The sequence below is a fragment of the Pleurodeles waltl genome, chromosome 6, assembly GCF_031143425.1.
Source record: "Pleurodeles waltl isolate 20211129_DDA chromosome 6, aPleWal1.hap1.20221129, whole genome shotgun sequence".
Classification (NCBI taxonomy): domain Eukaryota; kingdom Metazoa; phylum Chordata; class Amphibia; order Caudata; family Salamandridae; genus Pleurodeles; species Pleurodeles waltl.
This window is the reverse complement of record NC_090445.1, coordinates 652,716,535-652,730,652: the sequence shown is the minus strand read 5'-3', so window position 1 is coordinate 652,730,652 and position 14,118 is coordinate 652,716,535. Positions and strand designations below refer to the sequence as shown.

Here is a 14,118-nt window from a genome sequence, read left to right as displayed (position 1 = left end):
ATGTTGAAAATTGTACAGGCATGGGTATCAATGTAGACAAAGGCAGTACGTTCTTGCAAGCATTTCTCAAATGGGATTCCCCCTGGCCTCACCGGTAGATTTAATGCCCATTGACTAATCTGAAAGTCCTGGAATTTTCTCTCTTCTGGGAACCTACATTGTTCCTTGACTTGAATGAAGACTTGGGACACAAACAAGAGCCATAATCAACTTTTTCAAACAAAATAACTTTTACACTGTAAATTGATGCAAGTATATTGCTAAACAGCAGTGCATGAGTGATTAACCTGCTAAAATACATGTGAAGTAGGTGTAAACGGGCAGACACACAGCTTTGCATCAACAGATAGCGTCAGTTGAAAACAGGCGCAGACAATGTCCAAAAGGAAACTGTTGGACCTCGCTTTTTGACGGGGTCATCCACAAACTTTTTGCCTCCTTCCTCCTATTTTTTCTGACCTGTGGTTGTTGGCTTTTGACCTCTGGGCACTTTACCACTGCTAACCAGTGCTAAAGTGCATATGCTCTCTGTGTAAATTGTACTATTGATTGGTTTATCCATGATTGGCTATTTAATTTGCTTATATGTCCCTAGTAGAGTGCACTATATGTGCCTAGGGCCTGTAGATTAAATGCAGCTAGTGGGCCTGCAGCACTGGTTGTGCCACCCACTTCAGTGGCCCCTTAACCTTGTCTCAGGCCTGCCATTGCAAGGCCTGTGTGTGCAGTTTCACTGCCACTTCGACTTGGCATTTAAAAGTACTTGCCAAGCCTAGAACTCCCCTTTTTCTACATATAAGTCATCCCTAATGTGTGCCCTAGGTAACCCCTAGAGCAGGGTGCTGTGTGGGTAAAAGGCAGGACATGTACCTGTGTAGTTATATGTCCTGGTAGTGTAAAACTCCTAAATTCGTTTTTACACTACTGTGAGGCCTGCTCCCTTCGTAGGCTAATATTGGGGTTGCCCTCATACACTGTTGAAGAGGCAGCTGCTGATCTGAAAGGAGCAGGAAGGTCATATTTAGTATGGCCAGAATGGTAATATAAAGTCCTGCTGACTGGTGAAGTCGGATTTAATATTACTATTCTAGAAATGCCACTTTTAGAAAGTGAGCATTTCTTTGCACTAAAATCTTGTTGTGTCCTTCAGTCCACGTCTGGCTAGGTTTAGTTGACAGCTCCTTGTGCATTCACTCAGACACACCCCAAACACAGGGTACTCAGCCTCACTTGCATACATCTGCATTTTGAATGGGTCTTCCTGGGCTGGGAGGGTGGAGGGCCTGCCCTCACACAAAGGACTGCCACACCCCTTACTGGGACTCTGGCAGACAGGATTGAACTGAACGGGGGCTTGGTGCATTTCTTATACACTCTTTGAAGTCACCCCCACTTCAAAGGCACAACTTAGTATAAAACAGGGCCTCTGCCCTACCTCATCAGACACTTGCTGGAGAAGAAACCTGAACCAGAAACTACATCCTGCCAAGAAGAACTGACTGGCTGCTCAAAGGACTCACCTGTCTGCTTTTCTACAAAGGACTGCTGCCTTGCTGTCTGCCTGCTGCCTTGCTGAACTGCCTGGCTGCTCAAAGGACTCACCTGTCTGCTTTTCTACAAAGTACTGCTGCCTTGCTGTTGGCCTGCTGCCTTGCTGAACTCTTGTCTGGCTGTAAAAGTGCTCTCCAAGGGCTTGGATAGAGCTTGCCTCCTGTTCCCTGAAGTCTCAGGACCAAAAAGACTTCTCTCTTTCACTTGGACGCTTCGTGTGCCGAAATTTTCGCCGCACAGCTTGTTCCGCGGCGAGAAAAATGCCGCACACCGACGCTGATCGCCGCAACGCCTTCGGGACGACCAAAACTTTGACGCATGGCCTCGCAAGGACAAGCCGACCGACTTCCAAGGAGAAATCGACGCGACGCCTGCCGTGAGAGTGAAATTTCGACGCACAGCCCCGCGGAACGACGCGCAGCCGGAAAACAAGCAGGAGAATCCACGCACAGACCCGGGACATCTGGTAATCCCCGCGATCCACAGAAAGAGACTGTCCGCGCACCGGAAAACAACGCACGACTTCCCCGCGTGAAAAATAACGACGCAAGTGTGCTGGGGAGAAATCGATGCACACACCATTTTTCCACGTATCTCTTCTTCTGCGGCCCTTTGCGGAGATTTTCCACCGGAAACCAGGTACTTTGTGCTTGAAAGAGACTTTGTTTGCTTTTTAAAGACTTAAGACACTTTATATCACTTTTCAGTGATATCTTTACAAATTCATATTGCATCTTTAATCGTTTTGACCTGAAAATACCCAGATAAATATTATATATTTTTCTAAACACTGTGTGGTGTATTTTTGTGGTGCTATATTATGGTATTGTATGATTTATTGCACAAATGCTTTACACATTGCCTTCTAAGTTAAGCCTGACTGCTCGTGCCAAGCTACCAGAGGGTGGGCACAGGCTGATTTTGGATTGTGTGTGACTTACCCTGACTAGAGTGAGGGTTCTTGCTTGGACAGAGGGCAACCTGACTGACAACCAAAAAACCCATTTCTAACAGAAACCATGTATAATACAGTCAGTCTAACAACACATCAGCCCCCCCCCCCCATCTTCGGCACTCACATCTCATGAAAGTCGGTGCGAAACCCAAACCTTCATTACCGCATGACATATGTTTGACAGCCACAATGTTTCTCACCTCATCTGCCTGATCCCTCCACTATGTGCTGCCACTAAATGCCATGGGGGCACAGGTGCCTGCGCGGTTCCTCTGGGAGGTGCGAGCCCTGAGAAGCCAGCCAACCCCAGGCGAGGGCCCGTATCTTCAGGGCCAAATACCCGAGCCTTGGCTGTGCTGCGCCCTGAAGACACCACTATGCTGGCTCCAGGCGCCTACGTGAACCTTCCTTTTGCCCGAGTACCTCTGTTTTCTTGCAAGCCGTAAGAGGCCATCGCCTTCTCCTGGGCACTGCCATACTGGCTGCAGATGCAGGTGTTGAGGGGCAGGGGTGGTCATTGAGCAATTCCTGCTACCTGCTGGCCCTGTTGGAAAATACTTAAGTCTTTCAGCCTCTCTGCCTTTGTCCTGATGTAATGGTGCAAATAGAGCAGTATTTTGTTCTTTCAGTGTTGAGCTGTGTGTTTAAAAGATCCTTTGGAAGTGATAGAGAGTTTCTGCTATGGATCTCTACATTGTATATAGCAGACTCATAAAGGGATCAGAGATGTGCCTGTCCCCTCCCCCGCCTACCTCCAAACCACAGCTCCTCCCCATCAAGCTCCTCACTCCAAACTGGCTCTGGAGCTTTTTAGCATTTCCCAGCCCTGCACAGAGCGGTATGTGGATTATGTCAATATCAAGAAAGTGAGTTTGAGCCTCCCATGATTAGACACCTCCACTAATAATAAAAACTGGTCAACCCTTGTCAGCCCGGTGAGATGCTGCACAGCCTTCGCACGCTCCTTACCATCACTGATCACTTGTTCTCATTGCAGGTTTGTTGCTATGTCAAGGGTCATTGTCCCTTCTATTTTTGTTCAAAGCCCATTAATTCTTCTGTAGCTCATATCTAATGTACATAGAGGTCCCATAGATGTTTTCACTTCTTGGAATTGGAACAGGCCTGGTACTAGAGGCAGTGGCATGTTTCTCTCTCTGTGGTGCTTGGGCATCCTATCAAATTATATTTCAGCTATAAAATCTTAATGTCCCCATTGTGAGCCTTTAGATAGTCTAGGCGTATCCTGGACAGACTTCCTCTTTACTGCCTTTTAATAATTAAATAGCCCTCCCTACAGAAAGATTGTCCTTCGGGGTCCTTCTTGGTCTGCAGTAGTTCCCTCTTCGTGGGCTTAGAGAAATCTAATCTGCACACATTTCTCCCCCAGAATTGATCCATCAACCTGAAATCAGGCCTTCTGGTAATACCGCAGCTGCTTCTGCCCCCACGCTCCCTCAAGGCTACTCCTGCCTTGCATGGCATGACCACTGCTCCTGTCCCGTTGGGTGATAGTGGCAGTAAGCAACTCCACCTCCTCCTTCTGAAGCTGGTTTTCCACTTGGCTGCTCCTTCACCATGAGGAATTGAGTACTACGCCTCTAATGTAACCGGTCTCTGAGACTGGGCTGTCCTGAACTTCGAGCACTGTTGTGAGAGTTGGGGCCTATCACGTGCTGCATTCAAACCCTGTGAGAGCAGCAGTTGGTTTGCTCATCAAGGCAGCTCCACGTCTTGCGACAAAGTGGGTCTCCTTCTCACCAACTGCAGAGAGGTAGATCATCCAGCGGTTAACATTCGTCCTCGGTAATCCCCCATCTGCTTGATGACTGGCTCCCTCAGGTGTCCCTCTTAGTCGATACTCCATCCGGGTGGATGATGCAAGGTGGGTTCTTGTTGGGTGTGCCATCCTGCACTCCCCATTTGACCTTGCAGACCTTCACTGTCCAGGTACCTGACTGGCGGCTTTAAATACTGCCGACCCGGCCAATCTCTGTGCTCAGTTTTCATGGGGGTTGTGGCCTCCCACATCTTGCCGGTCCCGCCCTCGGGATGCATTATTCACGGGCCCCACACTGGTCAGCTCTGCTGACCGGCCTGCAAACATACAGTCAATCATCTCAAAAAGTATACACATTAGTCATCTATATGAAAAAAAGTGTACCTGAGCATGTTACTTAAGTACAAAAGTCGTATAAGACACCACTTGCTGTGCTTTCGCACTGTGGCACGACAATAAATCACACTTAGCATTGTAATAACATCACATTATTTGTGTTTTTCATGGCCAATAATACCATGGCCACGTCACACTGGAAATTTCGCTCATCATTCCATTTCATGAATCTTGTGAAATCAGCCCTAAAATGACTATTGAGTTCAAACATATTTTTTTTTTTATCAGCGTATGTGTATATATTGAGAGGAACATGACAAATTCAGGTTCCTATTGTACAGAAATATTTGAAAAAGCATAGCAAATGCTGTCGAACAATGCTCAGGGGCCCTTGATCTAGCAGCAAGTGCTCAGTGTCGATCATACCAGAACCAGCTAAGTCTGCACAGCTCCCTAGGAGGGATCTAAAAAAGCACTGTTGAAGTTGCCCAAGAGGGATGGGAAGAAGTACAAGAGTGGCAGGAAGGACAGCTATGCCAGATACATTTACAGAGTGATGAAGCAAGTGCCACAGGGCACCAGCATCTCCTTTAATGCTATGGGAATCATGGGCCAAGGGTATTATATAGCAATGACTCAGTGGTAGGGATGCTGCCATTAATGTTATATCACTAAAGTCATATAGATTGTGAAAACTCCAAGGGTCATGCAAAAAAACGAATGTGCCACACTCATTCATCAGGAGAGTGGTAAGGCTCTGGTATGTAGACAGTGGTGCATTTTGAAGCACTGGTGAGGTAGCGCACTGTCATTTACAGACACCATATTTTCCTTTGAAATAACCACTTAATTTGCATAGACATGCAGTTTTACTGGTAAATCTAGATAGCATGCAAATGATATTGAGTGGAAATTGGGTTTCCTCTAATATGCATCATTTGTGCAGCATCAAGTGTAATTTCATGATTTGTTTTGATCCTATTAAAATCATTGTTTCCATCACGCTTTAGATTACAAGAAAGTTTGCTTCACTTATACTTTCCAAATTGCTGATATATATTCAAAATATGTGTATAGTTAATTTACAAGTATTTAAATGTATGTTAGAAAAAAACTGACATCCTACAGCCTTTCTTTTTACTTACTGTGCCCCAGCAATATTGTCACCTAGGCCAGTTTTATAAAATCCTCTGGCTTGGCAGTCTGAGAAATAAAAATAGACACCAGTTTTCGAATAGGCATCAGTTTACCACAAGACATCATCTGAACTTTGGCCTCTCTTTGAATTGCTCAGTGAATGTGACAAGATAAACACTAAATTTAAAAGAATCTCCATTGATCACTCGCCTTCTGAACTTCAGCTTGTTAGACTTTTTAAGGTGCTTCAACTGCCCATAGCACACCTACTTCAGTGCTTATGCCACAATTTGAAAGGTGAAAGAAGCATTTGCCACCGCTAGAATGTACTTTGTTAACTCAAAACAGAATATCTTGCGGGCATAGACTGCAAAATCAATATATTGCAGTTCGAGCTGGAAGAATGCTGGTGTTGAAAGCTGCTTCCATGGCTAGCAGAATCAACTCAAGGTTCAGACAAACCCAACCATCTGATTACATGATGCGATGGAATCCTGCCCGGGAGTACCTGGTACCTCGCAATAGAGCTTCTCTACCCTGTGTCCTATCCCATCTACTTCAGAGGCACGTGGCATCTTTCTTCCTGTCTTAGGGTCCTTCTTTGGGCATCTCCCACTGACCAACACCAAAGAGTGCGGCTGAGCTCAATAGAGGGAAACTTGTATGGTCTCGAGTTTTCAGGTGATGTTTGTCGTTTCTTTATTCTAACAATCTCCTGGGCATCTGATGTATTCAGGGTAGAGTTCCTCTTCTGTGTTTTAAGTTGTTTTTCTTCTCACACTACACTTCATCATCTTGTGCTGCCCCTTGAAGAGCTCATGAGCTTCAGTGATGGTCAAGAGGACTTTTTCTCCATCGGGGTTAATCTTACCTTTTGAGAAGTTGTGTGGGGAAGGCATGCTCACTTTACCAACCTGACGGATTCAGTTTTATTGTAAATGAATGGTAAGGGATGAGAGGGAGATGTAGGGGTAGCACCTGGCTCCAGGTTGTTCTGGACACTGTCTCTGGTCCTGAACGTTTCACAGGCAAGTCATTGCTAAATGGAAGCAAAACAAAACTTCAACACCCAGAATGCATTAGCCTCTCAGGTAAATGTCCAGGACTCCAAATAGTGTCAGTAATGACCCAACGGGGAGGTGCCCACCCTAATAGTATCATGTGTGGACGTCGAGTTTCCTTGCTTTTTTCCATGTTACATAGTTTCCAATAGTCAGTTCGAACGTGCTCTGTTGCCTTCGGAGTCCCTTGAGTACACCCTCATGTGAAACACACATGCTCATTTGAGAGAGCAAAATTCATCCACCATTGTTTCACTGAATCAGGAAAGGGATTCTATTTATTTGTGCCCCGACTACCCTTATGAGCAAGTAGCTGCGTGAATGAACATCAGGCAACCCTGCTGAAAATTTTCAAGACAGTTGCATTAGTTTGTTTGAAGGCCAGGTAACCTTAAATACATTTTATGAAGGCTGGATTGCTATCTCCGACGGATACGGATTTAGGTGGTAAATTTGTGAATTTCCTATTTGACATCTACGTGAGACAGTCTATTCGTTTATGTCAGGTTTATTTGATCACATTGGGCAGTGACTGTCTTTCATGCGCAGAATCATTGGCGGTATATAAAAACAAGAGCCATATCACAATCCCACTTTTAGCGCTGCTCAGGTGCAGAACGGTCTATGTCGTGTTTTTTCTCCATAGACTTTGACAACAGCGCACACAATGATTTAGACAGACTCCGAGTTCGAGTTAGAGTCGCTGCTGTCAGTGGTGCTGTGGCATCAGGGCCCAGAGGTGCTCGAGGCCCATTTACAGTCGCATTCGCTGAAAGATTTACAGCCTGACTGGGCCTTGGCACAGTTTACACATAGGCAGGGACTGACAGGGAGAGGAATTTCAAAGGAGAGGAAAAGGAAATGGGGGAAGAGAGATGAAATGAAACATCAAGAAAGAGTGAAGGACAGAAGAGGAAATAGTGACCGGAAAGGAGGAGATGCGGATTAGCAAATGAGACAGGAAATAACAAGAGGCCCAAAATAAAAATGTAAAGAAAAAAAACAGGAAGAAGGAGATGGAAAAGTGGGTACAAGATACATATGTGAGAGAAAGGGCGTAGAGAGAACAGGTGGAATAAGAAGAGTTTGGGGGAGAGTACGGTAGGACGTAGACAAATGAGAAAGGATTCAGGGAAATTGAGGTAAAGAGGAAAGAGAAACAGAGGAAATGGTTTAAGGCGAGTGAGAAGAGAAAAAGTGAGGGGGGAGATAGTACTAAGAACAAGTGAGAGGCAGAAGGGAGAAAGACCAATGAAGAAATGGGGAGAAGAAGGGGTGAAAGTACAGAAATGAGGGGAAAAAGAAGAGCAGGATGAGAGACTTCTAGCTACCATTAGTGCAGTATGTGCAGTGACACCCTGTTCAGGGTTTTGTGGGGCCCACTGCACATATTAGAATTATCGCATGCTGGTAAATATGGGGCCTGAGTTAGATATTGATGACGGATGTCCCGTCTGCCGAAATCTAAATCCCATAGAAAATAATGGGATACAGATTTTGGCAGGCGGGATAGCCGTCACCATTGTGACGGAGTAACCTGCCCGCCAACATCGAAATTAAGCCCTTGGTCTTCAGTCTGGTCCCATCTGTGACAATATGGGTTCCACTATATTATATTTGAGGGCTATTAAGCTGCATCCCCTTGGTGGGACACAATTATGATTCTCTCATTTAAAGCAGTTATCTCTATAACAGTACCTGAATCCTGGAGTTGGACCTCTCCAAAACCAATCCAACAATGGAGAGTCCAGGATCTTTCTGGCTGATAGCCAGTTTGGACTCTGTTGGGAAGTCGAATGCAAAAGAAGTACTATTCTATCAAAAAGAGTTGGCAATTTCTATTGCTATTCTTTCTGTCAGCCTGCCAAGACTGTACAAAACCTGATGGTGATTGCACTAATAGCTCTGCTGGGCGACAGAGTTTTGTGGGTAAACGTGCGTGCTCCATGGTCTTTAGTTAAGCAATTCAATTGCATTATTCTGATTAAAACAAGAGGGGAGGCAGCACACTCTTTGGCAGTACACCACACAATTTGCCCAAATCCATTGTGGTAAATGCAGTGCCTCAAAATACTCACTTCAGTTGAAAGTGTTTAATTTTCACCATTGTCAGTTCAGCCAATGCTTTGTATATTTAGACACGTGTTTCAGGATGTTTGTCCGGCGAAGAGTAAGACTTTAAATGTGGGGGTACTGGCAATGCTGCAGGTGTTCTTCTCTGGATTCTGTGCCACTCCCAAAGCACAGGTGCATTATTCTCATGCCTGCTTAGGATTCAGTCACATTGTTGTGGTGCCCTTTCTTTGAGGATAGTTGCAATGACCTGTCCTTTCCAATGGGCTGCCAACATGCTACAATAACAGACTGGTCAATCAAGAGGTCATTGCAATAATGGCTTCTGTAGACCTTGATTATGGGCAATCTCTCTCCATTACACATTTGTGGATCCTATTACGTTCCCTGGGTGGGTCTGGTAAAAATGGGTACCAGGGAGACACATTTGTGCTTTCCAGAGTGTGTAGTGATACCTGGGTTAGGGTACTTATACTCTGGCTTCCTTCTTGTGAAGGGATTGACTAACATGGGAGTGAAGCAAGGTGTGTCCTTTGATGTTTTTTTCAGTGTAAAACTAGGAAAAAATATGTAGTCAGCCTGTTTGATGGATTCTCAGACACCTACCCTTGCCTAAAAATATAGGCGTGCTTTTATGAAGTGAATTTTGCTGGTGTGTTTCTGTAATTAGAAAATGACACTTCAGGCTCTGGTATCTGCACTTGACCAAGTCCCTGAAAAGTGATTATGTTTGGGATCCAGAAGCATCGGAATTTGGAGAAGCTGTCTATGGTATTTTGAGCGGTGTGATGTGTGTCTCTCTTGACTCAAGTGATGTTTCATGTTGCAGGATGATTCAGGAGGAGAAAGAGTCCACGGAGCTCCGGGCAGAGCAGATTGAAAACCGAGTAAGCAGCGGCAGCATGGACGGCCTCAACCTCACCCAGCATCGTAAAAGAACCTCAATCCCCACGTCCTTAACTGCTCTGTCCTTAGCAAGTCCTTCTCCTTCGGTCAGCGGTCAGTCGACGCCCAAGCATTATTCACGTGGATCCACGCATGACCTGGATCGAATGGGCATCATGACACTGGTAAATTTTAATTTTCAAGGATGTGAAGAAAAAAATTTGTTTTAATTAATATAAGGAAGAGTGGCTTTGGATCACAAAGTTAATACCTCTGTGTAATGCATTTAGGACCCAAGATTGAGTGATATCTGGTCCAGGCAATCTTTTAAGCTCCATTAATTATTGCCAAAGAACAATACAGAATGGAAATTCATGGGTTGCAGTGTCCTTCAGACTTAAGATGGTCTTTCCCTTTGCACCACAAACCCAACCACATGCAACTTAGGCTGACCTAATCCAAAAAGGTTGTATGGCAGAACCCCTTATGCATTTACTCTGCATGCCTTTACAATGCAGTCACTACCCCGACTACCATTTACCATGCATTACTTTACCACGCAAGTCATTAGAACAACTTGCCATAGGGGGTGCTGGATTTAGGAATAGTATAAATTACTATTCCAACCCCAGTCTACGCAACAGTAGGGAAGGTGCTGGACTTAAAAATCCAACACCAGTCCAACAACACGCCCACAAAAGCAAGTCATTGTAATGACTTGCGGGTTAAAGGAACACGTGGTAACGTCCCAGTCAGGGTAGTGACTGCATTGTAAAGGCAGGTCTTTGTTGAGACTGCGATGTAAAGGATGTTTCCCAATCCTAAAAACACACTAACTTGAACTGCTAGGGCACCCTCTTCACTCAATCACAAGCGAGCCAATCTTTTTCCTCAAGTCCCCACCTCATTGAGGTGTAGCTTGAGTCTCTAGCTACAGCAAGACCGGACTTAAGCGTGAACATGCCTCCCCAGCGCATAAACTGTATCTAAGTGCTGGGTTGCCTGTTGTTTTATGCACCAAGAATGTCATTCAGTGGCTTTGAACATGTTGGCCATTTAGAGGATGAGGTTAGGACTGATCTGCAAGGAGTCAGTGCCCTTCTCTAAAGTTGTAGACAACCTACAAATGATTGATATACTGTCCGGGGGATTTTAGGTCAAGCATGTGAATCATACGTACTGTCACTTGAGTCTTCACAGGTGTAGAAAGTATAACCATATACTTAGGCCCATATTTATACTTTTTAAGTGCTGCATTTGCGTCATTTTCTGACACACAAGTGGCGCAAACTTACAAAATATAACTGTATTCTGTAAGTTAGTGCCGCTTTTGCGTCAAAACATGATGCAAATGCGGCACTCAAAAAGTATAAATATGGGCCTTACTCTTGGCCACAGTTGCCAAAGGCTGAACTTTCCTAACAAGGCCCAGTCAGGCTTCATGTTGTTTAGGTGTGCTCATGACAAGTTTGGTTCATACTGTATATTTTCATGGTGACTGATTTGCCTGCAGTGGACCCCCTTATGTATCTTCACTGAAAGTTGCAAAACAATAGAAAGATCCGTTGTGGTACTTGCACAACATGGAAGATGCATGTGTGTGGGCTATACAAGTGTTTCAATGTTGTATATGCAGTGTCTGTTATATGTGGCTTTGGCCACAAATCAAACCATTTTTTTTCCTGAATCCAAGTCGTGTCTAGGGTGGATGGTGGTGACAGCCCCAGACAGCAGTGTGAATTACAGGGTTCCTTTGCTCTTTCCGGGTCCACTCTGCATTGGAAGGGATATCTCCCATAGTTTAGCAGGTAGATAGATGGCTTGGCACCCCTCACTTTTTTACTCTTCTTTTGGATCTCCTCTGACAGGCCATAACTAACCCCACCATCCCCCCCACCTCTTGTTGATACCACAAGACAAAAATCTTAACCTGCTCAGCATCAGAGAGGGAAAGACTGAGCAAAAAGTAGCAACTGCCCCAAACCGTTCTCAGAGCTGATTGTTGGAAAACAGAAATGTAGTCAATGTTCTTTGTCCTAACAATGTAGTTTCTTCTTCCTCATTAATCATTATCTGGTTGTGTTTGTTTTATGATCAGGCTGTTTTTTAGAGCAGGGGGCAGTTACAGGCACCACTGTCAATCTCTTAAGCTTCCCAATGTATTTACAGCAGGCATGAGAGACTTCAGGTGAGAGGAAAGACAGAGAGAGAGAAGAGAGAGAGAGAAAAGAGAGAGAAGGGAACACGGCTGGTTTAAACATTTTTGCAAGGGCTGCTTTTGGTTCCCAGTCCAGCCCTGGTAGGGATCCTACTGAAGTATGGCAGGGAATCAAATGTAACCCTAACTGTTAGAAATGGGATCTTTAGTTGGCAGTTGGGTTACCCCCTGTCCAAGAAAGAACCCTCACTCTAGTCAGGGTAAGTCACACACAATCCAAATTATCCTGTGCCCACCGCTGGGTAGCTTGGCACCTAGCAGTCAGGCTTAACTTAGAAGGCAATGTGTAAAGTATCTGTGCAATAAATCATACAATACCACCCTATAGCACCACAAAAATACACCACACAGTGTTTTGAAAATTATATAATATTTATCTGGTTAAATGCAAGTCAAAACGATCAAAAATGTAATAAGTAAATGTAGAGATATCGCTGAAAAGTGATATAAAGTGTCTTAAGTCTTTTTAAAAGCAAACAAAGGTGGTCATTCTGACCCTGGCGGTCTTTGACCGCCAGGGCGGAGGACCGCGGGAGCACCGCCGACAGGCCGGCGGTGCTCCAATGGGGATTCCGACCGCGGCGGTAAAGCCGCGGTCGGACCGGCACCACTGGCGGGGTCCCGCCAGTGTACCGCCGCCCCATTGAATCCTCCGCGGCGGCGCAGCTTGCTGCACCGCCGCGGGGATTCCGACCCCCCCTACCGCCATCCAGATCCCGGCGGTCGGACCGCCGAGATCCGGATGGCGGTAGGGGGGGTCGCGGGGCCCCTGGGGGCCCCTGCAGTGCCCATGCCACTGGCATGGGCATTGCAGGGGCCCCCGTAAGAGGGCCCCTACATGTATTTCACTGTCTGCTGCGCAGACAGTGAAATACGCGACGGGTGCAACTGCACCCGTCGCACAGCTTCCACTCCGCCGGCTCGATTCCGAGCCGGCTTCATCGTGGAAGCCTCTTTCCCGCTGGGCTGGCTGGCGGTCTGAAGGCGACCGCCCGCCAGCCCAGCGGGAAAGTCAGAATTACCGCCGCGGTCTTTCGACCGCGGAACGGTAACCTGACGGCGGGACTTTGGCGGGCGGCCTCCGCCGCCCGCCAAGGTCAGAATGAGGGCCAAAGTCTCTTTCAAGCACAAAGTACCTAGTTCGCGTGAAAAATCTCTGCAAAGAATAGCAGAGTAGGAGATGCGTGGAACTAAAGGGGTGTGCGTTGATTTCTCTGGCCACATACGGTGATGCGTCATCACGTTTTCAGGCAGAGATGGCTGTGCATCGATTTCTGGCTCTCAGTCGTGGATCCTCTTCGGGTTGGCGGGTTTTCAGACGCCCCAGGGATGATGCGTTGATTTCCTGCGCTGGCAGGACGAAGTCACAGGGGCTGCATCGATCTGGTGGGCATTGCATCAAATTTTCTACTGCACGGCAGGCGCTGCATCAATTTCTCTCTGGAAGTTGGGCTGCGTCATTCTAGCTCAGCTGTGCATTGTTCCGGTTCGGCAGGTGGTCAAATTTACACCACAGGGCAGGCTGTGCGTCGTTTCTGGAAGGCTGTGCATCGAATTTCGCCGCACAAGGAGTCATCTTGAAGAGATGAAGTCTTTTTGGTCCTGAGACTTCAGAGAACAGGAGGCAAGCTCTATCCAAACCCTTGGAGAGCACTTCTTCACTGCAGCAAGGCAGCAGGGCAGCAGCAAGGCAGCATTCCTTCACAGAAAGCAATCAGGTGAGTCCTTTGGGCAGCCAGGCAGTTCTTCTTGGCAGGATGCAGGTTCTGGTTACCAGGTTCTTCTCCAGGAAGTGTCTGAGTTAGTAGGGGCAGAGGCCCTGTTTATATACCCAAATGTGCCTTTGAAGTGGGGGAGACTTCAAAGAGTGGCTTAAAAGTGCACCAGGTCCCCTTTCAGTTCAATCCTGTCTGCCAGGGTCCCAGTAGAGGGTGTGGCAGTCCTTTGTGTGAAGGCTGGCCCTCCACCCCCCCAGCCGAGGAAGACCTGTTCAAAATGCAGATGTATGCAAGTGAGGCTGAGTATCCTGTGTTTGGGGTATGTCCGAGTGAATGCACAAGGAGCTGTCAACTAAACCCAGCCAGACGTGGATTGTAAGGCACAGAAAGATTTAAGTGGAGAG

General features: G+C 46.4%; 1 protein-coding gene across 5 annotated transcripts in view; it reads left to right on the top strand.

Annotated features, from left to right (window-relative positions):
* Window positions 1-14,118, top strand: part of PPFIA4 (PTPRF interacting protein alpha 4) — a 3,105,259-nt gene that overhangs the window by 1,656,765 nt on the left and 1,434,376 nt on the right. For all 5 annotated transcript variants that reach the window (XM_069239004.1, XM_069239005.1, XM_069239003.1 and 2 more), the window contains one exon: window positions 9,723-9,963. In XM_069239004.1, coding sequence (XP_069095105.1) covers window positions 9,723-9,963 — 241 coding nt within the window. The remainder of the gene's footprint in view (window positions 1-9,722; window positions 9,964-14,118) is intronic.